Source organism: Nelusetta ayraudi, unplaced genomic scaffold, assembly GCF_046127955.1.
Source record: "Nelusetta ayraudi isolate G7.1 ecotype Tasmania unplaced genomic scaffold, CSIRO-AGI_Nayr_v1 ptg000057l, whole genome shotgun sequence".
NCBI classification, from domain to species: Eukaryota; Metazoa; Chordata; class Actinopteri; order Tetraodontiformes; family Monacanthidae; genus Nelusetta; species Nelusetta ayraudi.
The window spans coordinates 592943-620828 of record NW_027466107.1 but is presented as its reverse complement, the minus strand read 5'-3'; the positions used below and the strand labels follow the sequence as shown (position 1 = coordinate 620828).

At 49.2% G+C, this 27886-nt stretch overlaps 1 protein-coding gene across 5 annotated transcripts; it reads left to right on the top strand.

Annotated features, from left to right (window-relative positions):
- Positions 1–1173: 1173 nt before the first annotated feature.
- cacnb1 (calcium channel, voltage-dependent, beta 1 subunit) lies at positions 1174–26845 on the top strand. 5 transcript variants are annotated; one of them, XM_076038553.1, is made up of 15 exons: positions 1174–1439; positions 1719–1790; positions 4894–4980; positions 13950–14069; positions 14143–14265; positions 15167–15303; positions 15559–15626; positions 18992–19020; positions 21056–21136; positions 21248–21306; positions 21399–21508; positions 23620–23771; positions 23961–24056; positions 24152–24337; positions 25554–26845. In XM_076038553.1, the coding sequence occupies exons 1-15, from the start codon at positions 1350–1352 to the stop codon at positions 26088–26090; spliced, it is 1947 nt and encodes a 648-aa protein (XP_075894668.1). In that variant the 5' UTR covers positions 1174–1349; the 3' UTR covers positions 26091–26845. The 5 variants fall into 5 exon arrangements, with proteins under 5 accessions (XP_075894668.1, XP_075894666.1, XP_075894667.1 ...); XM_076038551.1 differs by lacking the exon at positions 18992–19020 and adding an exon at positions 17821–17981; XM_076038552.1 differs by lacking the exons at positions 1719–1790; positions 18992–19020 and adding an exon at positions 17821–17981 and having other exon boundaries at positions 1175–1439.
- The last annotated feature ends 1041 nt before the right edge of the window (positions 26846–27886 follow it).

Sequence of the window (27886 nt, the reverse complement as noted above, 5' to 3'; positions counted from 1 at the left end):
ATAATGTGATTATTATGGATTGGCTTCTATTAACAACCATTGTGATTACACATGGAAGCTTTGCGGTGCGTGGCTACAAATAAAGGCACAATGTAAAAATAGCAAGTTGGTGTACCACCATCTGCCTGGCTGCTCGTTCTGGCTTCCACTGTTGCATGCTTTTAGCAGCAGCCGCAGCAGCCCATTGCCATGGAAACGGCGGTCCACACTGGCAGTGTGGGTGCATGAGGGGCACTTTGGTGAATTTATCACCTCAGGTAACCCAAAAATACCAACTGAAACATCATCCTGGATGAAGTATGTCCCAAAGTACTGGATCACCACTTACCACCTCCTGTTACAACAGGCAGCAGTAGCTCTTAGAGTTCTTCCACTGTGTGAAAATGAACAAGTTGAAACCCAACAGGAAGCGGATGCCTTTGCTGTGGTGGAACTCTGTATCCTCTGGCTAATGGTCACTATAATCACTTGCTTAGAACATAAATAAATAAAATGAAATTAGATCCAAAGCTGTACATGAACATTGCCATTTGCAGGAAAAGTAATTAAATTATTTTTTTTAAATTAAAAGTTAAAGACAACAAATGCCAATATGGGTATTGAGATAAACAGACTTCAAAAGGGGTTGAATATTTTCTGGGGGGTTCCGAAGGGGGCTAAACCTGTGGTCATCTCACCTCCCCTCCTCCACCAGCTGCTGCTCCCTCATCAATCGATACGTGAGGGTGGGGTCTCCTCGACTGGGCGTGGTTGGGCTTCGACTCCCAGCTGAAGCCTGTGGAGCGCACACCGGGGACAGAGTAACTAGGCAAGTGGAGGAAGACAACATCCCACCGGAAGTAAGAAGTGGAGACCTACAAAATAAAAATAATCATGTTAAAACTGACATTTAAATGTTAGTGTTTCTATGTTAGATGCTAAATTTTATCTATTGCCTTTTTTACTGTTTTATATTGTTTTTTTTTTTTTTTATCTTTCGGATTCTTATTGGCTGAAATAACCAAAAATACGTCGACAAAGTTTGTTGCGTTGTCATTTGATGGTTGCGCTTTGATAAAATGCTTTTATTTTGAAACTAACAACAGGATGCGTGATTGTATCATCCCGTCTCCCTTGATGGTCGTGTAAAAGCCTGGTGAGCCAGTCAGCGAGGCTATCGGCTGGAGGAGGGAGTCGGCAGCTGCCATCGTTCCACCATCCAGCTCCGCTCCATCGGCGTCCTCGGAGAAAGAAGAAGATCGAATAAGATGAGTCGGTCGACGCCGTCCTAAAGAAAGAAAGAAAGAAAAAAAACACGCACATCGAAAATAAGTTATAAAAATAGAGTTTTAGCCTCAAAAGTTTAATCAATGGTACAGAAAAGTAGTATGTCCAGGACGCCTTCGACCTCAACCCAGGAGATCCAAATGGACATGTTCGACCATCAGCCACACACACAGGTAAGACAGCGGAGGAATAACCAACCGGACGTGACAGATACGTCCAATAAGCGGAATGAAAAATTGATGTCTTCAATTTAGAACACTGTCTTAAACGAGACCGAAGCTGTCGGTTTGGTGGAGATTAACAGGTTGTCTGTCAAGTCGCTTCGGCCGCTCGCGACTCGGATTCACGCCTCTCAAGAAACAATAGCCACGATTTTGATTTTCTTGTGTTTGTTTTCTTTACTTCTTCTTCTTCTTTTTTTTCTCTATCTCTCTCTTTTTTTTTTTTTAAAGTCGGGTTCTGCTGATTCGTCATTAGATTTGCGAGTCGTCGCCCCATGTCATCCTCCGCCAGCCTCCATCCCGGTAATTGTGTTATCAGTGTCCCATGTGTGTGACCACGAATGAGGATGTGATGCAACCCTTGTTTTCATGCCGTCTGCTCCGATGGTTCTGCTGAAGAAGAAAAAGAAGGAGACACACGTCATTGTGTTAAATCAGTCACCAATTAATCAGGTTGCTGCTGCTGCTGGAGGAGGAGAGTTGGAGGGGGAGGGGGAAACATTGGCATTTTTTGTTTTGTTTTGTTTTGTCAATTGAGCTGATGCTGAGGAGCGACACAGTGTCTCCAGTCTTGTCATTCAGTATCAGCACCATCTGGAAATGCTCCCTCAGCAACATCTCCTCCCGCCTCCTCTTCCCCTCTCTCGTTCACAATTAAACTTTCTCTTTATTCTGGTCCACCACCTCCTCTTCTTCCTCCTCCACTCGGCCACAAATAGGAAGTGACTGTACAGATGTTTAGTCAGAACACTTGAAATGGTGGACGCTTGGAACAAAAGAGTAAAAAGGAAGAACACAGATCTAGAACAAACACACCCACGCCGAGCTCAGTCATTGTTTCTCTGGAGAAGAAGGAGGAAAAAAAAAGCCAAAATCAACAACCATCAGCTTGACGCACACAACCAAACCAACAAACCAACCAACGATTTGAACTCCAGACACCACAGCTCCTTTTCCTTCTCCTCAACCATCACGTTCTCATTCGCTCTGGGGCAGTCTGCTCTGGAGATCTCAGTCTGACCCGTCAGGGAAAGAAGCACAAGATGTGGTTGGTGTGTTTCCTGCATCCCAGGCAGTAGGGAAACGGTTTGTGCTTGTGCGTTTGCACTTTATTCTGCAACCGTGATGCATTTCTAATATCTTGAAGAAGAAGAAGAAGAAGAAGAAGAAGAAGAAGAAGAAGGTGGTGGTTTTCCCAGAAGAAGAAATGAGCCACGGCCTGCAGAACTGATCTGAATTTTCAGCGATTGGCGGAGAGGAAATGTGGCGCCATGCAACAGATCCTGAATCAGCAGGCGGAGGAATAACATTGAGGGTCTGTTGGAAGGGGTCAGTGCAGTGCGACGTGCCCAGCGACACCTTTGCTGACGCCCCTCCTTAATTATGCGGCTAATCGGCGAGGATGTTTACCAACAGGAAGCCGGCCCTCCCTACTTCCTGTGGCATTTCCCTGCCCTTTGGCTGACAGGAACCGCTCCAACTCCACTCACAAACACTCTCGGAGGACCCCCCCCCCCCCCCCCCGCCCTGCACACACACACACACACACACACATGTTGTATGCTCTGGCTTTCTAACTGCATCTATACATCTGCATATATGCATCGTGTCCCATCATGCTTTGTGCCAACCGTCCGGCTGGTGACCATCAGATCCTCAGGCAGCAGCAAACCAAGCAGGTCTCTGTTCGTTAGCGCTCGTGTGGACTTTGAAAATGAATTCCTGAACTGACTCTTTCTCTGCAGAGACAGTTGTGGGTTTTTTTCTTCTTCTTTTTTTTTTTTTAGCTCTGCGTTGGAAGAGAAGCTTCAGTGTTTTTGTTTTTTGTGGCTTTTGGTTGCAGCAACAGCAGCAGGCACTGGAGTAACAGGTCGTGTTTGTTTAGAGGCAGACAGGCAGGCAGGCCTGTGCTCAGTGTGAATGTGATAAGAAAACAGAGAGAGAACGATAGAGAGAGAAAGAGAGCGAGAGAGAGAGAGAGAAAGAGCAGCAGGTCCAGTTCACCTGCCGCCGCATCCACATCGGTTCAGCTGCTGTTTACATACTGCTGGTCTAATGGGCCTGGCTGTAGGAAGTCAAATTCAATGTGTAAGGAGACCCCTACTGGACTCACTCAATGATTTGATGAGTTTCAGCTACAGAAAACATTTTTGGGAGCATTATTTCATAGGCAGAACACTGTGTTCCTACTGCACTTATAACAAAGTGATGTGGGAAAACATGACATTATTATTATTATTAATTATTATTATTATCATTATTATTATTTTTTTTATTTTTATTATTATTATTTTTATTTTTATTATTATTATTATTATTATTATTATTATTATTATTATTATTATTATTATTATTAGTAGTAGATTTACAATTTTCAAATATAAAATGTTCACTCAAAATCCTGGCATGGAAAAAAACAAACAAATAGCACAGGAAACTTGCTATGATGTTATCTGTAGCGCAAGTGTGTGTTAGCAGCATGCTACCTGGCATGCTAACTGTGGTGTGATGTGCTTGGCGTGCTTGATCACCAGTGCCAGTGAAAACTGCCACACTTACATATCATTAAGAAAGTCATATACTTCTGAATTAAAGTATAAGGTATTTTTTTATTTTTTTATTTTCTTATTTTTTAATTTTTTTATTTTCTTATTTTTTAATTTTTTAATTTTTTTTTAATTTTTTTATTAGCCCTGTGATGTACTGGCAGCTTGTCCAGGGTGTAACCCTGCCCTCAGCCTATGGTGGCTGGGTGAGGCTGCAGTGGAGGGCCGGTATACAAGACGGATGGATTCTTTTTTTTTATTACTCATTCATTCATTTGATTATTTTATTTCAGTGGTTAAGTCACTGTGTATATTGAAGCTATTAATAACGTATATCCACGTTACACCACATCAGGAGGAAAGACGTCTCTTCATCAATGAATTAATTCCGCGTGCAAACAGAGTGTTGATCTTTCCTTTTCATTTGCAACCTCTCTCCGGCAGCGGCGTTACTTTTTTATTTGTTTGCTGGGAGAAACGACAGCCAGTCTCCCAACTAAATGTGATTAGTCAGCGCTGTGTAACCGTGGCGACATGGGCGGGGAGGGGTGGGGCCCTAATGCAATGTGCAGTGTCCTCTGCTCAACCCAGAGTGGCCGCCAGTCCGCCAATCAGATTACGGCAACAGTCCCCAGTTTACGCCAGAACATGAAGACTGACGAGTAACGGCGGTGGACTGGCGGACTTCCTCTGCACTCTGCCGCTGTTGTCCGGCTTTATCTCACCACCACAACGCCTGCACGTTGTCCGCCTGCGCCTGCAAACCAGGCTTTCTCTTCTGGAACATGTCGGGATGAATTTGCACAGAGCGGCACGCGTTTGACTTTTTCCTCTCTGTCTTTGCTCTGGGACTCTCGCAGGGAAAGTACGCCAAGAGGAAGAGCCGCTTCAAGCGCTCTGATGGCAGCACCTCCTCTGACACCACCTCCAACAGCTTCGTCCGACAGGTAAACGTTTCACACTTTAATCCCCCTCTCCCCAGAACCTGCTAATCCAGGTGCCAGACTGGCTCTCCGCTTTCCACAGCGTTTTGTTTGATGAAGCCTCTTAATTAAAGTTTAATGGGGTCAATGGGAGACTTTCACCGCTGGGGACTCGTCAGCTGCCCTGAAGCCGGACTGTAATTATAATAATGCACAGATGTCTTGTTTCAATCTTACTTCCATCAAAGTTTACTTCCAAAGAAATTTGCTCGATTTTAAAAATTTTAATCTGAACGTTTTGCCCTTTATAATTGAAATGATGAGCTGTTCTGACAATGACTCCCCCTGCAAAAAGAAAATTATTGTGACACAAGATTTGCGAAGGTGATGATGTTGACATAATTTCGGGGTTAACTGATGAGAGACCCTTTGTCAGTCTGCTGTGCTTTGCCGCGTCACTCCTAGAAGTGAACCATCCAGCCTTCTTGGATGAGAAGCAGTCGTGTTTGATGATGGATTTGGAGGAGACACCAGCAGGGATGCATTTGTTTGCCATCTGCCCACTGCGTCCTACTGCCCTGCTACACCGTGCACTAGCTCTAGACCTCACCATTATGTAGCAGTGTCCAAATGTCTGATGATACCAGGGAACTGTATCCGGTAAGACCCCACAGAGAGCCGTAAAACAACCAGTGGTCACTCATTGTGCATCAAATCCAGTCTTGGTTATTAATTCAAATGGGAGACTGGTGCACAATAGGAAAGGGGCTTCCTTTAGACGCGCTCAGGACAATATCCAGCAGCACAAAGGTGAGGTGGAGGTGATTAGGTTTCCTATATTCTAAGTCCAGCTTCCAAATCAGCCACATTTCCACAAGTGCATCCAGCCCTCATTTTCAGCTTTCCAGATTTCCAGTGCGGCTGCAACTGTCTGTCAGCTTTTATCACGACTTGTACACCACTCTGTTTGTTTGTCTCTCGGCCTTCGTCGTGGTTTTTGAAACAGTTACGTGCGACGACAACCTGTGAACACGTCGGTGTCGCTGCCTACAAGTGTTGCTATCGCCCAGCGGTGCTAAAACCTCAACAATGTCCGCCACATTTTCCGACTGGAAGGTCAACCCGGTAATAGCCACCTTTCATAAAAAAGCATGTTTGGAAGTATTTGTTCTTCTCTGCGGCATAATTACATATATCTTGCTCATATTTCTGATGTCGTCAGTATCTATCTGCAGTGTAGGAAGTTGTAAAGATGGAAAAAAAAAACTTTTGACAGGTAGTGTACATCCAAAACTATGCAAAGGTGCCCTGAGTGCGACACCTTCACCTGCCTGCAGCAGCCGTGTGAATCAGCTGCAGCTGAGGGTCAAGGAGCCGTGCGGTGTTGAACAACAACGCCTCCTCTCCTCATACAGAGATTTGGAGGCGGGGTCAGGGCATCGCACGCTGCCGACCCGTGCTGCGTTTTTCTGTTTTTTTTTTTTTTGTCTGTACATGACATTTCTGAAAAGCCAGGCTACGCGGCAGCAGCTAAATGCATCCCACCCATTCCCCCCCCCTCCCTCCTTACCGTCTGACCTCTTCATTTACGAGAGGAAATGATTTGCCCCCGTTGCTGAATGACATTTACCTGTTGGCCGCCTGTGTTGCGTTTTTTTTTTTTCCCTCTGTGAAATGGGAAAAAAAAAAAAACAAAAGAGGAGGAGGAAGAAGAAGAAGCGACGGCGGTGCTGTTGTCGAACTCGGTGAGCTGCTGAAACCCCTCCTGGTGCTTTTCTAAAGGTTAGCTGCGTCCTCGCCTACACACAGCACCCTTCCCTCCCTCCCTGCCGCTGCCGCCGCCGCCGCCGCCGCCTCCTTCATTAACTCGCCGACTCTGCCGGCACCGTGACCACAAGCGGCCAGCGAGGCCTGCAGGTCCGGCGCACTGCGGGACGGCTGCGCCGGAAACCTCATTCCCGAGACGCAGAGAATCGTACTTTTTGTCCAGGCTGGCGGTGGAAGGACTTTCAGACAGTTTCTCGTTGCTAGACGTGTGGTTGTTTTTTTTTTTTGTGGTGCACAATGATGTCGAAGGCCCTGCAGCCTTGCCAGAGATCTATAGGCTTCCTCGAGGTACCGATGCAGCCTCGTCTCAAACAACTGCAAGCTGAGGGCTCCCGTATAGGCTTTCGCACGTCTCACACACACCTACGCCAGAGCATGCACACATGCACATACGCACGCACGCTCGCCGCACAACGAGCACGCCGGAGCCACAACCAGCCGTGGGTTTCCATGGCGACCGGGCCGGTGAATCTACCCGCGTGTGGAGGCACAGTTGGATGGAAGGACGTCGGGGAGGGATGTTTGGTTGGGCATGTGTGTTGGTTGTGTGTGTGTGTGTGTGTGTTTGTGTCGGTAATGTGTGTGTGTGTGTGTGTGTGGGTGCAACCCACGCGTTTGTCCAGTGCAGCTTTGCATTAAACAGACGTCGTCGTCGATCAGGCGTGCAGACGGGCATGCGGCTGCAGCAGCTGCTTCTAAAGTGACTGTGGAGAAAAAAAAACAACAGGATTTTATATTATTGTGTTAGAATTATTTTAGAATTATATTATTATTTTTTTCAGTGTTCTGCAATACATTTTAACTAGGAGTTTGTCTCGGAGGAACTGCCTGTCCTCCCCAGTGGGCCAGCTGATGTTGAGCTGTAGCTTCCAGCGGTTGAATTTTTGGTCATCAGTATGAGTTTTTTTTTTTTTTTTCTTCCTAGGATGTCAACTGTCTGCAACCATCGCCGGTGTTGCAGCGTTCAAATTCACACCGGTCTTCATTGTCAGCCTGTTGATCAACGCGAGCACTACGCAGGTTCCTGGATTCCTGACTTATTTATTTTGCTCGTCATTTGTGAGGACAGGATGCTGGACACCATTTCAACCAACTGCACATTGGTATTTTTGGGGTCTTTCTTTGGAGGGGGGGGGTTGTGATCATGAAATGAGACATTTGTTACATGCTGATTTATGTCTCTGCCGGCCAAGTCCTGTTCTTTAAATCGCAGAAATTCAAAGAGGTGTGAGCAATCTTGTGCTCTGTTCCAGCCTCTGTAACCAGACACTGATTCCTGCAAAACAGATTCTACCCATTACTTTCTTTCCCACGTTGTTGCTCCATTGGCAGGCAATTCTCTGGCCTGGCTGCTAAATGGGAACAATTTTAGGCTCTACACGTTTTTCCGGAGAGCGAGACTGTCAGTGGAATGAATCCCTGCTGAGGAGCAGCAGGAGGAGCCAACTGGACACTGGCTCATATCTAACAGCCCTTCTGCATGTCAGAGACCACTAGAGTTGTAGTCACGGATAAGACCCTGCCCCTTTCCCCCCCCCCATGTCGCCCTCTAGTGGATATACTACCACCTCCATCAACCTTACAACCACATGCGCCCTGCCAGCTTGAGGCTGTGTGACACAGTCATGGTTTGGTTGCTCCGTGTGTGCTTCAACAGAGCCAAGATACTGAGAACACACACACACACACACACACACACACACACACACACACACACACACACGTTTCTGATGGACGTGAAATGGATGGTGTGTCACTTTCAGGGGTGAACTACCCCCTTCAATAATGAGCGAGCTCATAATGGGCATCGACCCTCGGCTCCGCCCTCCACCGGATCAATCATTCGCTTCCCGGTGGAGATGGAAGCCGAGAGGAAACAGGGAGACAGAGCCGGGGATCAGCTGGGAGAGGAGGCGGGGGGTTTCCCTGGGCACTGGCTCCGCCCCCTGCCCCCCGCACTCTCCCTCCAGCCCCCCATTCCCACGTCAGCCGGGGGCTTTGAATGGCTGACGGCTGCATACCAAGCCTCCTTCTGGGTCTCAGTGTGGCCGTGTCCCTGTTTCTGCCCGGCCGGCCGGCGCTAAATATATTTCCACAGGTTGCAAATGTAGCACAAGTTCTGCAACCCGAGACCCTGCCGCCCCCCCCGCCCCCAACCCAACACCCGGTTCACGTTCCTCCGGGTAGCGCTAGGCTGTGTGTGTGTGTGTGTGTGTGTGTGTGTGTGTGTGTGTGGAGGTTAAAGGAGCCAGTCTCCTGGTTGCACATATACGAGAGACTTTTCTGGCTTTCTGTCCTCTCTTACACTACAGATACACACACAGACACACACACACACACACACAGACACACACTGACAAGCATGCGCACACACACACACTGACAAACACGCACATGTACGCCTCTCTGCTTGTCAAACCGGCAGACAGCCACTCACAGTAGTTATCCCTATCTGTCCCTCTCTCTCTTTCTCACACACACACACACACACGCACACACACGCACACACACAGCTGTGTCCGTGCACTGCGGCGGCGCCTCCTTGCTTTGCCGAGGTGTGGCAAGCGTGGCCAGCGAGGTATGGAGAGGACCGAGAGGATCCAGCGGCCCGTCCCGGTAAGAAGGAGCCGCTTCATTGACTTTTCTCTTTCGGTCGATTGATTGGGAAGTCAGCTTACATATGCGTGTGTGTGTGCGCATGTGTCACTGCGTGTGTGAGTGTTGGACTTTGTGAAAAGTTGAGCAGCGAGCCGACGGGACCGTCCCGCTAGCCTGCCAGTGCTCCTCGGCTTCCTTCCTTCGCGTCCTCTTCTCTTTCCTGAGCGTTGATTCCATTTTGGGCCAAGCTGCAGCTGCTGGACAGGCGCTGAGTTTTTAATTAGACCTGCCGTCCCGCCGGCGGCTGCCTGCGCTGCCGTCCCACCACTTGTGGCCCCTTTTCTGGGGTCCTCCGTCACCGCCGAGCCCCCGGCTACACACAGGGCCTCCAGCCGGATCCCGATTTCAGTTTCCATCCATTTGCGCTTGATTGCGATCGTTCCTTTGCTCTGCGGTTGCAGCGCGATGCTTTTGTGTGTTTTTGCCGCGGAGTGGATAACAATTATTTTAATGAATGATTGATGGCTTTAACCTGGTCGGTTGTTAATCTTTCCAGAGTTCAAGTTACTGCCTCGAGCCTGCTCACCGTATCTTACCAAGCGGTGGAATGAAAAATGGCTTATTAAAGTACAAAATCAGTTCTTCAGAAGTTAAAAGCTGATTTTTGGAGATAGTCGAGAGTTGAGGCTCCTTTCAATCGACGTAAAACAACTTGAGTCACTGGACTTGATTCACATTTCACTGCTGCAACTTGTTATAAAAAGTGCATTGTTGCGTTTTTCTGAAAACTGCAACAAAAAAAAAAGAAGAAGTTACATTTGGTGTGAATTGATTTCGAAGAGCTGGTTCGCTTCCATAATTCCAGTGTTGTCAGCTTGCTTCGATATAAACTGGTTGATTCTAAATCTGAACTTTTGGATTGCAATTTTTCTGACAACTTTGTCTTGTTTTGTCTGCATGACTGAAGCATCTCACATCAACTTATTTCTGCAATTCTCCAACTGGTTAAAAGTGAGGGACATTCACCTATTTATTATTTTGCTGTGTCCTCTTGATGATGGAGCTGCTCGTTTGTCAAAGCGGGATTCTCGGCTGAGATCAGCACATGATTCATCCTCCTCGCCGACGCCACGCTGACCAGCTGGTTGCCGTGATGCTGCAGTGTTGATGAAAAGGGGGGTGGGGGTGGGGGGTGGATGGTGGGGGGGGGCCGGAGATAAAAGACCATTTGCAGCCGGACTGGCCTTGAGCTTCAGACAGAGATGTTGTTCTCTGTTGGGGCTCCTAGTTGATCAGAACCAGGACTCTCACAGCCGTGGTTGGGATCTTGAGCTTCTTCTTCTTCTTCTCTGATTTGATTTGGATGACTCAGAAGAAGCTAATTTCTTCTTATTAAAAAGAAAAAAAGCTGTGAAGAGTATTTTTATCTGCGTTATCACGGAGGCATGCGCTACGTGTGAGGTCCCACATCCCAGAAATCGCATCTTAGTCATCAAATGTTGTAAAGTCTGAGAAACACCTGCTGTGATGTTCTCACCGAGGGCGGGGACGAACCAAGCTCTTGGCCGTCACTTACTGTGTGTGTGTGTGTGAGTGAAGTTCGGTTCGGGAGGACCAGCAGCACCGGACGGGTCAGTGTCTCTCCCGCTGGTTCGCTCCGCTTCCTGCTTATTTTTTTTATTTTTTTTTTTTGCATCAGTTGAAACAACGTTAAGCGGTGGCTCTGCTGCAGGGTGACTCTTTTCACAGCTCATTATTCAAAGCACCTGCCCCCCCCCCCACCCCCCCCCCCCACTTCCCGCCCCGTCGCCCTCGCTTCTCATATCATTACCAGCCTTCTCTCCCTCGCTCTGCCCCCCCCCCTCCCTCCCACCTCCTCCCTTATTCAATACCGGTGCTAAGGATGTGGATTCATCAAGGCGGGTGCAGCCGTGCAGGGAATGTGGCACAAACTGTATTCCAGGTGCGGGCCGCTCATCTTTTACCTCCTGACGTCCACGCAAATACAAAAGAAGGCCTTGTTGGTTTCCCTTGACGTGTCCATGTTGTGGAAGAGAACCTATTGATTACAGAACCTCTTGATATTGACGCTGGAAAGCCGTCCTGCAGGTGCCAAATATGTTATGCACCGACCGTCCAGCCCAGTATCTCCTTTCTATCGTCGCTGGCTGGCTGTAACGAGCTGCACAGACGGTTACTATGACACTGGGTGGGTGGGTGGATGGTGGGGGCTGTGGGGGGTGGGGGGGTTAGGGTTTTGTAGTGACCAGCCGAGCCAATGGCAGAGCCGCTCCGCCGTCAGGTGGCCTGTAGCTATTTTGAACGGGAGCTGTCTGTGAAGTGAAGCAAGCAGCTAAATTGGAGACGCGACCTGCTGACATGAGAGCGAGCGAGCGAGCGAGCGAGCGAGAGAGAGAGAGAGAGAAGAGGAAGAAAGTGCTCAGTCTCTTCTCTTCCTTTCGCCCTCTGCGGTCGGTTGCGTGACGAGTGGACGTGTGACTCAGAAGCACAAGTATTCATCCACTGGCGACGACGTCATCGCCTCTTCATCCCACCCGCTCGGCGCTCTGCTGCGCCGCTAACCTGTGGCTGCTGTCAGGCCTTGAAGGACACACACACACACACACACACACACACACTGTGACATGCGTGTTTGAGAGGATGACTCACGGCCGGCCGCTTTTGTTAGTTCTTGTCTTCATTAGAGTCGCCTGTGGGCCTTTCTCTGGCCTCGGAGCGGCGAGGCCGTCTGAAGCAAAGGGAAACAGGAAGTGAGGATGCGAGGAGTCGCTGGCTGTCGCCTTGGCAACAGGGGAGTGTCTAACGCTTGGAGTTTAGCACGTTGCCAAGTCACTGAGTGCCTCCCTGCGACAGGTGGCCCGGGCTTGAATCAACATTTGTGTTTGTTCTTTCATTTCAAAATCACCGGCAGATGCATGAGCGGCGCTCCGGAGGCGGCGGTGGCGCTGGTGGGCGAGGTAGGAGGCGGGCCTTAACCTTAGTTAAACGTGCGTGCACGCCAGGCTCATTCTCCTACACAGCATCTTGTGTTTTCATCAGACGCACACAGAGGTTTTTCAGGGGAAGTTGAGGGGAGTGGGACGGTGAGCCGGAGCTCACAAAACACTTAAAGGCCCCACTGTATGCAAAATGAATCACTATACTTGCTTTTCTAACATTAACTTCGGTCTCTCCTGTCTCTGAACTCCCTGGAAGGAGAGAAAAGGTCTGGATTTTGTGGGCAAAAACACATATCTCAATTTCAGTACTTTGTGATGTCACAAAGGGCAATTATCTCTCCTCCTCCTTCTCCTCTCTTCCAAACATTTCGAAGGTTCCAGTGAACCATCAGTCTCCGCAGCAGGCTTCAAACAACAGGCTAAATATAAATATTTCTGGACTCTCTTATGAGTGAAATCAGGGATTAACATTCACATTGCTTGCAATGCACTTTTCCTATCTTTAGAGGCCGCTAAAGATTACACACTGGGCCTTGAACATACTCCACATGCTGGTTTGTGCCAAATGAAAAAAAATAAAAAATAAAAAAATAAACGTTTTAAAATTCATGTTTCCAGAATAGACTGCCGGCGTGAGTCGGGGGGCGTTTGCTGTTCTCACAGCACACATGTTGTGCAGAGCAATTTCTTTTTTTTTTTCAAATCACGTCCATCACAATATGGCGCGTGTCATCTTTGCGCATTCTCACCTCTATTTTAAAAAAAGGAGCCCACACCTAGTGACTCACTTCTGCTGCCTGGCACATTCAGCTGTCCGCATTCTTGTCAGCGCCTCCCACAGCACGGCAGGCCGGCCGTCCGCTCCGAGAGAGAGAGAGAGAGAGAGAGAGAGAGAGAGAGAGAGAGGAAGAGAGCGAGAAAGAGAAACAGAGAGAGAGAGAGAGAGAGAGAGAGAAGTAAAACACGCTAAACGGGAAGAACAAGTGGGATTGTTATGTAAGTTCCAACATTTCCGAGGGTCAGCGGGAGGGTTGGGGGTCGAGTTCCAGTGCAGGAGCGGCCGCTGGGTGAGCTGGAAGCTGCAGTGACCACTTCACTGACCAGTTCATCTCCCCGTCATGCTGTGTATTCCCACCGCTTCACACTCCCACGCCGCCCGAGAGCATCGGGAACTCTGACCGACCTGTTGTCATGATTGTTGTTGTGCGTCCCCCACTTCCACCTCACATTACACCCTGGTCCTCTTTTGACACGCATTGATTGATATTGACAGGACAGTGCAGAAGAATGAACAGCACATACAGGATGTAGTGTAGGTACATGGGATTTGGAAAATGGATGGATGGTCTTGTTTAAAAAATGAATTCATTAAAAAATACGCACAACTGTGGTTGACGCTCTTCAGTCGAGACATTTTGGCCACAGTGAAGCAGCCGTCACCCAGAAGCACTGAGCCAGAGAGCAGCGGGAGGAAGCTGGTGGTCTGAGTGGCACAGAGGGACCGAGCTCGCTGCCGCTCTGGCTGCCGCTCTGGCTGCCACTCTGGCTGCCGCTCTATTACTCCGCTCCATGACGACGCCTCGTTTTCTGTAAACTTCTGCATTCCAGGGCTCCGCCGACTCCTACACCAGCCGGCCGTCGGACTCAGACGTGTCCCTGGAGGAGGACCCCGAGGCCCTGAGGAAGGAGGCGGACAGACAGGCCCTCGCCACGCTCGAGAAGGCAAAGGTCAGAGGTCGCGCTCGTGTTCTGTGGTCTTTTTGAATCCCCCTGCTGACTCCCTGACGATCGCCGCCCGCAGACCAAACCGGTGGCGTTTGCAGTGAGGACAAACGTGGGCTACAACCCCGGCCCCAGCGATGACGTCCCCGTCCAGGGCATGGCCATCTCCTTCGAAGCCAAAGACTTCCTGCACATTAAAGAGGTAGGAACGCTCCTACGCACTCGTTCACGCTTGTTTCTATGCAAGACCCGGGACGGCTGTTTTCTTCCAGTGCAGATCTACAGGGCCAACCTCTTTAGAGCTGCATTCTCTTTCTGTTCTTAAGTGAATGAAGCTGCTGCCTGGTGCTTGGGAATACAAAAATAAAAAATAAAGGAAGCCGCTTGATGGATTGTGTCTCCTTCTGTCTAAACTCTATTCAGGCAGTGAGGGGGAGTCGGCACTTAGAGACAGGATCCAATTATAGAGGAAGAGCCAGCCAAGCAGGGAAAAAGTCACTTCATAAAAGTCACTTTCAGACTTTTAGATTTTTTCTTTTCTTTTTTTTTTAGGGGTGGGGCCAGTGAGCGTGGTGGGTGTGGTTGGTAAAGGATGGTGGAGATCACAGCAAGTGTAGTTTTGCTGCTTCTTCTACGCTAAAAACACCCCCCAGACTCCAAGATGGCTCCCATTCATTTCAATGGAGTTGCTCACCCAGCGCAGATGCCCAAGTATTTTTTGACTTCCGCATTAATGGGCCCATGCGAAGTAGTGTCACTTCCCATCATGCCTCTGTATCTCACATGATGTATTTGGCCAATCAGAGCCATTCTGGAGTACGACGTGACGTCACGCTGGGAATGAACTCTTTTCTGGTGATTTCGTGGCCTTTATTTTTTTTCTGACTAGGGGTGTTGCTACTACCCTGAGAAAGGCATATGTGCCCTTTGTGACATCACCAATGGACAAACTAAAGGTTCCCTGGCAGGCTAGAGTGGCGGATTACAGTTGGTGCTCATTGGCAAAGTGGAATCTGCGCCCTCGGTTTCTCTCCGCTGCCGCAGGTGGCGTCCCTGCTGTCTCAGTGTGTCACTCACAGCAGTGTTTCTCTGGCCACACGCAGAAGTACAACAACGACTGGTGGATCGGGCGCCTGGTGAAGGAGGGCTGCGAGGTGGGCTTCATCCCCAGCCCGGTCAAGCTGGAGAACACCCGTCTGCTGCAGGAGCAGAGGATGCGACAGAACCGGCTCAGCTCCAGGTAGAGGCTCCGCCCACAACTCACGCCTGCTTCACCCAAACCAGGAAGTGCGGATACGCATTCCCAGAGTAGACAGAAGACGCTGCACAGATATTTCACTGAGTTTCTTATTCAAATGAAATGAAGTCCAGCTCTTTTTTGTGTGTCTGACTGGTCCTGTTGCTGTATGAACCTGTATGATGTATGAACCTGTATGATGTATGAACCTGTATGATGTATGAACCTGATAATGATACTTGTTGATGCTGCTCACAGTAAATCCGGAGGAAGCTCCAGTCTGGATGTTGCCACGGGAACACGTCGGCCCACCCCACCTGGAACAGGTGAGGTGACCGTAGCCACCTTGTTCATGCTATGGCTAAATGCAACGTGTGTGTGTGTGTGTGTGTGTAGCTGCGTTTCCATTACAGTTTTTCGCGAAAACAAAAGCGGTATTTCAAACATTTCGACAAAGTACAATTGGGATTTGCAGGTGTTTCCATTGAACGGTGTGGAGCGCATCAGCCGTAGTTCTCCAGAATCACCTTTGTTTGTTTACATTTGTTTGCGGTCAAGAATGGTTGTTGTTGTATTTTTCTCTTTGATTACTTACTTAAATTCTGTCTCCTCCTCTGTCCCAATATTAACGCGCCATTTTCACTGGTTTAGTTAACTGGTCACGTGACCCCCGTACGTCAACGTCTGCTGACGTGTAAATGCAAAAAAGTGTTTCCATGACACTTTTGCGATATGCCTCTCTATCGACACATCTGAAAACCACCTCGTTAGACCTTCCAATCCCTTTAGCCATGTTTGAGAGGTTTATTGAAGTTCAGGTGTTTCCATCGCCAGTGTTTTCACTGCGATAGTTGGGTTTTGCGCGATTCTCGGGGTAATGGAAACGCAGCTTGTGTGTGTGAGATCGCGGCAGAACGAGCTGAGGCAGGCGCCTGAAGATTTTAATTGGCCATTTATGGGGCTGGGTGATGAATGGCGCTGCGTCCCAGTGGGCGGCTGCAGGGCGAAGTGAGAGCGAGGTCGGTCGCCGGCGCTCTGGAAACAGACACAGAGCTCAAGACGGGCCGCCGTCATTAAGTTTGCTAAGTACGTCTGGCTCCGGGGGAGGGCCGGGAGGATCTTCAACTTCCGAGAGCTCCTCTTCATCCCGTCTCACCAGTGGACTGAGAGACTCCGAGGAAGAGCGGCTGTGTCCGCTCCGTGCAGCCGCCACACACACCGTGGCCGATCGGATCAAAGCTTTTGGGAGGAAATGTGGACAAATCAGAAGCCGCCTCCTCCTCCTCCTCCTCCTCCTCCTCCTCCTCCTCCTCCTCCAGACAGGGAGAGGAGAACACGGCCGTGCCAGCGCTCAGCACACAGACCGGAAACAGTCTTCACAGAGAACTAGCGAGTCGTTCCCACTGAACCATTTTCATCAAGTTCAACATATCCAGGATATGAGCGCCGCTATCTCTTGGTCCAATCAGGCGCAGGGTTCATTCATATATCATCGGCTGTTGCCCCGATCCATTCTGACTAAATAACCCATAAAACTAATAACGGCGGTAAAGCGCGATAAGATTCGCCCTCAACAGCAGGCTGTTGTAGTTTTGATGTGGCTCATGTGCCGCCTAATCTAATGAATCGAGAGCAGATGATCGGTAATGCTGCAGCTGACGTATGTTGTGGCTTCACTTTGAAGCTGCTCCACCCGTCTTTACACAGGGCTAATGGAGTCTGATAGGCGTATCTCTGTGGTCTGCCTCGGATTGCATTGCACAGATCTCTGCTAAATACTTTGAATATTTTGGCCCTACTTGGGGCGTATGAATGCAACAAAGTGCATGCCCACCGATGGCTGCACAGCACACACAGAACTGAATGTGGAAGGATGGAGTCGACGGACGGACAAACGGTGTATTGGTGATGCAGTGGAGGCCATGCAGGTGATCTGGGAGGCTGCTCCAACTGTTTGCTTGGTCTTTGTGCTGAACTCAGGCAGGCAGGTCGCTGTTAAGACCCTCCCCCCCTCCTCCACCCCCCGTCCCTCCTCCACAACAGCAACCCCAACACTCTCCACTCCAACCCCTCTGGCGCCCCCTACAGCCCCGGCCCTCCTCCTCCTCTTCTTGCCCCTCCTCTTTCCACCCCGTCTACTCTCCTCCGAACTCCTTCATCCATTCTTCCCCAAACGCCACATCTGTGCTTTGCTTCGTGATGTTCTCACTCTATTTTTCCTTCTTCCGAACCTTCGGCAGCGTTCTCTCCTGTTTTTAAAGTCATTTTCCTGTCTGCCTTTTCTTTTTCTTTTCTTTTCTTGTCTTTTCTTTTTTTTTTGACACTACATGTCTTGCAAGTGTCCTTCACTTCTCTTTTCAAATGCATCTCACTCTCTCTCTCTCTGCCATCTACTCCTTCCTCCCCTGTTTTGTCTGCCTTTTTTTTTCCTGTTGGTCGCTCCCTCTCCTTTCTCTCTCCTCTCTCTCTCTCTCTCTCTCTTTCTCTCTCTCTCTCGACCTTCCTCCCGCCCATCATCAGCTCACGTGGACACGTCCACCGTGGTCTTTGACGTTGACCCCCTCGACCTGGATGCCGAGGAGCCCCCTGAGTTCCAGGGCGAGCCTCGCTCGCCCAAGAGCATGTCGGGCAGCGTCACGTCCCCGCAGGCCAACGCCCACCGCCTGCCCTTCTTTAAGAAGGTAACACCAGAAGGTCCCCGGGACGCCTGCCCCACCCCCCTCTGAGATGCGTCCGGGTCTAATCCCTGTCTCCCACTAACCGAGCAGCTGAATCTAACCCCAACCCCGGTCCGGCTCCCGGCCATGGCTGGGTGTCGCAAAGTTTGTGTGGAACTAATTGACTTGGGGTTGTGGTGGCAGGGGGGGGGTTGCTGTAATCCCTCCTGGATGAGACAGTCAATCGATGGGTTTCCATTGCAGTTTTTCGTAAAATAAAAGCAATATTTCTAAAATTTCGACAAAGTACAATTGCGATTTGCAGGTGTTTCCACTGAATGGTGGGAAGTGCGTAAGCCGATTGCGATATTTAGGTTTTGCGCAATTCTAGCTTGGAGTTGCAGTTATTGTCAGGGATGTAACGATATCCCAACACAACGGTGAAAAGTCCACGTTAGATTTTCTTTTTTTATGCTGCATTTTCAAAGAATGACGGATAAAGGCCCTCCAAAATGTTTCTTGTGTTGATTCAATTTGGAACGTTTTTGAACAAGAAAGGCGTGTCAGCGAGCGACTGCATGTAGCATAAAACCCAAAATGTTTCCAGTAAAAAAATTCAATTGAGCAGCAGCGCTTCCACCAACGGCGTCACTGGCTTCTGTGCCACCTCATTGTTCACGTAGCAGATCTGTTGCAAGGGAGTGGAGAGCAGCCGATGAGCCGTTGGCTGCTTTATTTTCTGCTTACACCAACACTATTTGCCCGCAGGACTTTTCTTTTGAAAGTCTCACGCATCCACGCCGACGCCATTGAGACGCTTTCAACACGTTTCGAGAAATTGACGGTAGAGTTACATCCCTCATGAGACAGTCAGTCATTGAATGTTGTATTGAAAAGCAGCTCCTCCCCCTGAACTCCGCCCACCTAATCCTAACCTGTCAATAACTAACTGTGCTCTGTGTTTTTGTGTGTGTGTGTGTTTTTTTTGTGTGTGTCTCTTCTGCCTTCTCTTTTTCTGTGGAATGCTACTGTAGGCGGCCCTGCTAAACAGAAGCAGAAGTCGGTGAGTGTTGCTCTTTGTCAAGACTAACCCTTTAACGCCACAGCTTCTCTGCTTCTCTCTCTCTCTCATCTTATCCGTCGTCTCAGTTGAGTTGTTCGCTCCCTGTGGCGGCGGTGACGAATCAGACAGTCCGGCCTGGTTTATTGCACCTCTGCCGCCTCAGAAGTGGAGCGAGATCGATTGTAAAAAAAAATTACAGCGGTGGCGCCGCTGCAGTGACGCAGGCGGCGGCGCCAGAATCATCCACCTGCCCGTCGGCCGGTTGGGTGAATTTCGGCCCCAGTTCGGGAGGCCACGGGGGGGGCAGAAGTGCAAGGTCATGCTGATGCTGTCGAGCCTCCAGGAATATTCCACGAATTACGCACAAAAAATTTCCAAAAATGCCCTGGGATAATGACGCAGCTGTTAGCAGAAGTAGTTTTGCTGCATTATATAATTAGAAATTGTTGTAAAGTGAGCTAGCTGTGTTCAGCGGAGCTGACGTTTACCACCGTGAGCCGTACAATCTCATTTTTTTATATTACGAGGGACATAAGAGGCGGATAGTGAACTGTAGTAGCGCAGCTCTTTATCCTCTTACTCACCTCATCAAACAATGAATAGCACCGATGGTCAATTTAAAAAAAGAAAAAAAACAACTCAACAACAACAATGAGCAGTGTCCATCCCTCTTATACAGACTAGAGCCATTTGGAGACTTTTAAAATGGTTATTTTTACCCTGCATGAATATAAATGGAGCTAAATGAACTTCCTCCCTTCAGCTTTATGTAAGATAATGTAGTCAGGGGCTGGTGGGTGGTGCACTCCAGCGCCATCTTCAGCCTGAAGAGCTGCAAAACACACACACACACACACACACACACACACACACACACACACACACACACACACACACACACACACAGTCGGGGCCGGGAGGCGGAGGCGTGCGCTCTCAAAGGCAGGAGAAATAAGAGCTGCATCCAGTTGTGGCTCTTGTTGTCGTAGCAGATGGGGAGGCGTGACTGTGTTCGCCCCATTCTCTCTGGAAAACACGCTTATGGGTGACTCATTCATGATTCACGAGGCACGGATATAGGCCCAAAGTTGATACGCCGCGTCATGGATGCTGTCAGTGTGTGGGTGTTGCATATATTGGCCTTTGAGTCGGCTATAGATTGTATGCTGTAAAAGCCTGGAGGGCAGCTTCAGACATCTCTCTGTACAGTTCCACTTCAAGCTTCTCTGATTATTTGCATATATGACAAGAGGCTAATCACACAAAAAGTCAGTTGGCGTATGAAGGAAAAGACAATTGTGTTTTTTTTGTTGTTGAATAAATGATGTCATTTCAGTCGTAAAAATAAATATGTTCATTCCCCGTGTACGGTGGCCTGGAAGGATCTGCTGAGGGTTCCTTAATTCTTTCTCTGACATCACAGCCGCTGTGTGAAGGATTTAAGATAAACTGGCCCGTCGGGGAAGTGCGGATTAACGCTGTTTGCCATCTGTTTTCCGACCATTCGAGGCCGCTAAATCTTCCACGCTGGCCCTTTAGGTCAGGGCCAAGAAAACAAGTTATGCTTTTTAGAGTTTTCCAGCACATTTTGGCTTCAGTAATTGTAATGTCTTTGCTTGAAAATGCAAAAAGGTGTGTTTCTGTCCTCAACACAGCAGTCGCAGGCGCAGTTGCTCTGAGGGAAAAAAAGGGTGGAAGAGAGACGTCTGCGTCAGAGCGCCAGGGCTCTACCGACATCCTGGTTTAATTATAAACATTTTAATTATTTTAGAGACGGCGGGATGTGAAAAAAGAAAAGGTGAAAGCTTTCTGGTGAGAGATCGATCGCTGCTCTCTGAAAACATTGCGATGCAGTCGATAAGACAAATGGAGTCCGGCGTGGTCTGAAACTCAGCCATCCATCCATCCATCCATCCATCCATCCATCCATTCCATCCATTCCTTCCACGAGGGGACCGAGGGCGCCTCTGTTGATTTGCTCTTTAATTTACGCGTGACTTCCGGGGGAACTGATTGGAAGTGTGTCCTGGTGCAGATGGAGCATGTCCCACCCTACGACGTGGTTCCCTCCATGAGACCCATCATCCTGGTCGGGCCGTCGCTCAAAGGCTTTGAGGTGAGGAGCCAAAGCAGCAGCAGCAGCAGCAGCAGCAGCAGCAGCAGCAAGACACGCTAACAGCTTTACCACATTGGCAGCTTCTCTCATCCTCTCGTCCTCTGTCTCCAGGTGACTGACATGATGCAGAAAGCGCTCTTTGACTTCCTGAAACACAAGTTTGAGGGCAGGTAGGATTGTGGAGCGGCTCGTCCTCCTCATGGCTCCGTTCCAGGTGCTGTTCCCTGCTCTCAACCCCGGCCGTGCCGCCCCTCTCTTCCAGGATATCCATCACGCGGGTGACGGCGGACATTTCCCTGGCCAAGCGCTCGGTCCTCAACAACCCCAGCAAACACACCATCATCGAGCGCTCCAGCACCCGCTCCAGCCTGGGTGAGACTGAGAAAACTCTCCACAGCTAGGGCAGCAGTTCAAAACAAAGAAAGAAAAAAAATATTTTTTTTAGTTTAAAGGTTTGGAAGTAGCAGCGTTATTAAAAACAGACAAAAGAAACATTTCTATCCATCACGTCTTCTTTCCAAACATCCATTTATGTCACATTCTGTTTATCTTGTTCAGACATGAAATGAGACTGAGAGCAGAACGGCGTGATGTCATCATGTTGTTAGAGTGTCAGGGATGTCTTCTCACTGTACACTTTTTTTTTTTTTTTTTTTTCGTTTTTACAGACTTTCAAAAGCGGGGTTACAGTGTACATACACAGAACATAAATATATGTACATATGTATATATATATGTATATATATATATATATATATAAATGGTTGAATGAATTAATTGGCGATTGCATTCTAAACATCTGTGTAGTAGTAGAAATAAGAAGTTAACAATGATATGACAACGTGTCCAACTTTCTCCTGGTATTTGCACAAACACACTGACGGTGATGGTCTGACGCTTCGCCAGGAAGCCCTTTCTTCTGCTCGATTCAGTTTTAAACGGGAAACGTCTGCGCTTTAAAAGGTTTCTGGGTTTGCATTCATGAAAAAGATCTTTTTTTAAAAAAAAAAAAGAAGAAAGAAACGGAGCACTGAATTTTTACTCTTTAGTCGTCGTGACCTTTAGAGCTGCTCTGACTGTCTGAGTCTGATCCTCTTTCCTTCCTCATCCTGTCTCTTTCTGCCCTTTGCCCACCCCATCCTATCCCAACCCTCCTGCCCTGCCCCACCCCACCCACCTTCCTTCACCCCTCTGCTTTGGTTCAGACGTACTGGGTACGTATGCTCTCCTTGCAATCTGAACAGTGAGGCCTCTCTCCTTCCTCCCTGTCCCCCTTTGAGTTGATTTTTCTAACTTTACTCATCACCCGCTCATACGCTGGTTTGTCTGCCTGTCTGCTTGCCACTCGTCAGTTTGTCTGTTCCTCTTACTTCTTCCCGACAGCCTGTAGTCCCCACACAAGGGGGAAAAAATGTTGAAAGGGTTTCAGCTTGAGATGAGCGTGGGAGGGCAGCAGGCACCTTCTCCGACACCTTCCATCCTCTCACCCTGGTGGCAGTGGCGGACGCTCCTCTCTGCCAGCCAGTCTAAATTTGTGTAGGTCTTTATTGAGGTGACAGGAAACCTTGCCAGTTGAATCTCCCCGTGAGTTAAAGTTCACGTTTTTCTTTTATTGCGCTCCAGCATTAATTCTCAGTCATACGGCCCCCTGGAGGCCGCTGTAAAGTGTGTGAAGGCGCCACAGGCCTGCACAACACCTCGCCCTCGTTATCGCTCTCCCTTCACACACACACACACGCGCACACACACACACGCGCACACACACACACACGCACACACACACACACACACACACACACCTCGTGAGCGCTGACGTCTAACAAGACTTTCCACCTTTAATCTCTGTCCTCACACATCAGCAGACCGATTCAAAAGCACTAACACGGAGTTGTCGGGTTGGTTGAGCTTGGAAAGACTTTAAGGCTTTTTTTAATGATCATTTTTTAATGATCATTTTTTTAATGATCATTTTTTTAATGATCATTTTTTGAGGAGCACTGAAAACAAAATATACAGGCACTCGAGGACTGAGTGCTAATTGCAGCTATTTGGTTATTGTTTATGCTAACATGCACTAATTTTTCTACTAATTTATATTTGTTTGTTTCTTTGGTTTTATTTTTATCTTCCTTGAAGAGAATTTGCACCTGCATTGTTAGTTTTTTGGACTAGTGCTACAGGCATCTCATTCTCAAGTGCCTTCCCTCTTTCCAAACTCTGCTCAGCAGTGCGTCAGGAGAATGCAAAATGTTGGGAGGTGGCAACAGAATGAGGATGCTGCACTGCTCCATTTAGCTGTGCTTAAATGGAACGGGTCCAGTCTGATCCATGTGCTTGGGACTGGGAAAGAAAAAAAAATGACATGCATGATGTCGGACTAACCTGAAACGTCAAGAAAATATTGTGTGTCTGAAACCAGAAGAACGACTGGGTGTGTTTGTTTTTGATGACTTGCGTGTTTTGTTTTGTTGTATTTTTTTCAGCTGAGGTGCAGAGTGAAATTGAGCGCATCTTTGAGTTGGCCCGCACCCTCCAGCTGGTCGCTCTGGATGCAGACACCATCAACCACCCCACCCAGCTGACAAAGACCTCTCTGGCTCCCATCATCGTCTACATTAAAATAGCCTCACCTAAGGTACTGCAACAAAAGGCCTGAGGGGGGTGCTGTGGACCAGATTCTGCATAGCCACAGTTCCCCCCCCCCCCCCCCCCCCACAAATGCTGGCATTTTTGTCTATGCTCAACAGCAAATATTGGAAAACAATTCACATAAATAATAAATGCGTACTTGAATAATAAATAATGTGCTGTTTTCTCACCGCAGGTCCTCCAGAGGCTTATTAAATCCAGAGGGAAGTCTCAGGCCAAACATCTAAATGTCCAGATGGTGGCAGCAGACAAGTTAGCCCAGTGCCCACCTGTGAGTTTGCAGGAAAGCAAACAACTTTTCGCGCGAGGTGAAAAAGTAAAACAAAGGCGAAACCAACCAACGTGCGTTTTCGTTTCACTGTCCAGGAATTATTCGACATCATCCTGGACGAGAACCAGCTGGAAGACGCCTGCGAGCACCTGGCCGACTACCTGGAGGCGTACTGGAAGGCCACCCACCCTCCGAGCAGCAACCCGCCCAACCCGCTGCTCAACCGCACCATGGCCACGGCAGCGCTGGCCGCCTCCCCCGAGCCCGTCTCCAACCTGCAGGTACAGGTGCTCACCTCCCTGCGCAGGAACATGGATCCGTGGCCAGACATGGACGGTGCCGCAGGGCCCGACGGGAAAGAGGAAGAACACGCCCTCTAAGCACAAGACAGACGGAGTAGTGTGGGGCGGTGGGGGCGGGGACGGCAGGGACTCTGGCCACTCCCGCCTCCTACCCCGACGGAAAAGTGCATTAAAACCCTGTTCATGCTGTACATAGAAGCCCTCAAAGTCACGCGCGTCCACATAGGAAATAAGGCATAAGTGAACAAAATCAGCAGCTGAATCCATCTCACAAGTTTAAAAAAAAAAGAAAATAGCCTCTTTGACTGAGCAGCCCGGTGTTTTCCTCTCTGAGATTGAGCCCGACCCAAACTGCGCCGCAACACCACGCGGCGACACAGGAGGCGCCGCGTCCCTCCTCATTGGGCTGTGATCAAGACTAAAGTGACCCTTCCCCTCCGCGGTGCCTCGGCCTCCTCTCCTCCCCTGCGCATTTCTCTCCTCCGCCAGGCTGAATCCAGTCTGCTGTCCTCCTCCTTGTTGCCATGGCACCGCCCCTGAAAACAGCAAGTCACGTCCGCCTCTTCAAAACAAACACACACACACAAAAAGTACAGTTTGTCTGAGGCCAGTTGCTAAACACTGCATCCGCGTCCAGCTTTGTTTGTCCGGTGTCCCCCCACCCCACACACACACACACACACACACCAGAATGTTTGTCCTAACAGCAAAGCATGAAGTGGCACGGTCATCACTTGTCGTCGAGGTCCGTGTTGTCTTGGCACCAAATCACATTATTGAAGAAGCCAGTGAAATTCTAGAAAAGAACGCCAAGTTATTATTTTTGTGTGTGTGTGTGTGTGTGTGTGTAAAACCATCATTGTGCAAACGACACACACATCAGCCGACGTCTAATACGCCCCCACGCCCCTTCGTGCTGCTATGAGGTCAGCTAACAGAACGAGGTTGTTCCTGCTAATAACAACAATAACTGGAGCCTTTAAAACTGCGTTTTGCACGGCTGTCACGATCACAGACGCTTCCAGAAATCACAGTCTGTTTGTATTTTTCCCACCAGCTTCGGCCCTCTCGTTGTCGTTGTCATCGTCGTCCTCTGCTTCTGCTAACCCCGCTGACTAAACCCCGGTTTTTTTCTCGCTCTGCTCTCTGTGTCTTCTGCATGGTTGGTGTGTGGCATGGCTGTGGCGGCTGCCAGGGGCCGTACCTGGTGCACGGCGAGCAGAAGCGGGAAGGCAGCGAGTGCGGTGGGAGTGGAACCCTGCATGACTATCACACAGACCTGGGAGGGAAACCTCAGCAGCAGCAGCAGCAGCAGGGCTACGCCCGCTCCTCCCGCGGCCAGCTGCGGGGAGGAAGTGGGCGTGGCCTGTCGCGGCAGGACACCTTCGACTCGGAGACCCAGGGCAGCCGGGACTCCGCCTACACCGAGGCCGGCGACTCCTGCATGGACATTGAGACCGACCCGTACGAGGAGCCCGAGCCCTACCGAGGGGGCGGGGGCGGGGGCGGGGGCAGCCGCCTCCACCTGGCGCAGCACCACGGCAGGCAGGCCTCCTGGGAGGACGAGGGCGCCGAGCCGGACCAGGAGAACCTGAATCACCCCCCCATGCCGGGCCACGGGCGGGCCAAGCTGAGGGAGCGCTACTGCCAGGAGCCCCCCGTCGACACGGGGGCCAACATGAGTCGCAACAAGAATCAGGACGACTGGGGGAGGGACGTCTACATCCGCTGAACACGCAATGCACGCCATCCACCACGACAGGGACTGGAGTGTGTGTGTGTGTGTGTGTGTGTGCGTGTGTATGTGTGTGTGCGTGTGCGTGTGTGCCACTCAGGCGAAGAAACAAACCTGTTTACAGTCCAATGTAAAGAATCACATCCACACATCTCGCCAGACTTCTCGCAATTCAACGCGTTTAGAAAAAGAAAGTGATAATATTAACCTGTTTTTTTTTTTCTTCTTCTTTCCTTTCCTGTGTTACTAGTGCATGAAAATATCACGGATCTCGAAAACATAACGAGCGCGAGGACACTAACCGCTTCCATCTTGTGGTCAGTGATCGCTATGACTCTGAACTTCTTCCTCCAGTCGTGTAGTGTGAAGGCCGGTAGAGCTGTACTTACTGTCGTGTCCGTCCGTCCGCCGGAGTCGTAAACAGGGTCTAATGTCGCTCCCGTCCCCACCGACCCTCACCTCCCCCTGTTTTTGTACACCTCCGCGTTTCTTGTCACCCAGACCTTAAAGGGCCTGGTGGAGAGGTTGCCGTACCTTCACCGTCCTGTCCGTGTTGCTTCAGCTTGATAACTGCGACTATAGAGCACGCTCCAAAGACTTTCTAACGCTTCGCTCGCACATCTCAGCCTGTTTACTGTTACACTATGAGGGTGGAAACGTTGAGAGTGCCTCAAAGGTGAAGCCAAAACCTTTAAATGCGCCCCTGGTGGTGGGAGGTATGATACATTGAAAAAAAACAAAAAAAAAAACAAGCGCAAACCACCTGTAGATGATTTCAGGCAGGATGGGGGCCATGGTAAAAACTGCAAGCACACCTCCAAGGAGGAGAATCCCAAAGATGTTGTGGGTCATTTCTGTTTAGAATCCTGCACGTCACAGCAAGTTTGCTCTGATTTCAACTCTGAAATCTAAACTCATCCATCTTCCCCAACCTCCAGTGCAGAACTTTTTTTTCAGTCAGGCTTGATTTTTCACAGAATCGATAAGCAGTAAGGCTGCCTTTGGAAGTGATCATTCTAATAGTAGAGCTCAGAGGAAGACTTGAGGAGAGTTACAGGAAGCAACCAGGTTTGCTTATGTTTCAAGTTGGATGACATTTTCAACGTAAAAAACAAAAAAACAAACTCCAAAAAACAGCTCTGTAGGCTTTTCCACTTTACTCCTGTCTGGTTTTGCCAAGAGTTTGGTCGAGTGTCGCAGTACAAAGTCGCTAACACCTGAATGTGGCAGAGCGGAGGTTCGTCCAGTCACCATCAGATTTTCTGCAGGCAAACACTTTCTGCAGGCTTTTGACACGATGGATGTGTGAGATCAATCTGGAGGATTGAGGAAAAATTCCATCTGGGGCAGCAGGTTGGTCGCCTCCGCCGCTTTGATACCTTTTGATGGGTGAAGCAGCGTGATTGACAGCTGGATGTGCACCCAGATGGTGCCACTTTCTGCTTTTCCTCAGTTTTAGCCACACAATTCAAACAATTCATTTGTTTTGTTCTGTTTCTTTTTAAGGCAGGAGTCCAGCGCTAAGTGTTGCCTTATAGTCGCCCGCCCCTCGACTTAAGACAACACAGTGATTATTTATCTATTTATTGTCCAACAACGACTACGGGAAAAAAAAACACCAATCACAAGTGCCAGAATGTCTCGCCAAGCCATGTCCACCTGAGCACCTGTGCCACGGTGGGATGTCTTAACTGTTGTCACCATCCCTGTCACTCAGTGTGTCGTGGCTACTCTGCACCGTAGACTTTTAGTCGCTCTCGTTTTCCACCAGCTTCGTCGTCTGTTTATTCAGG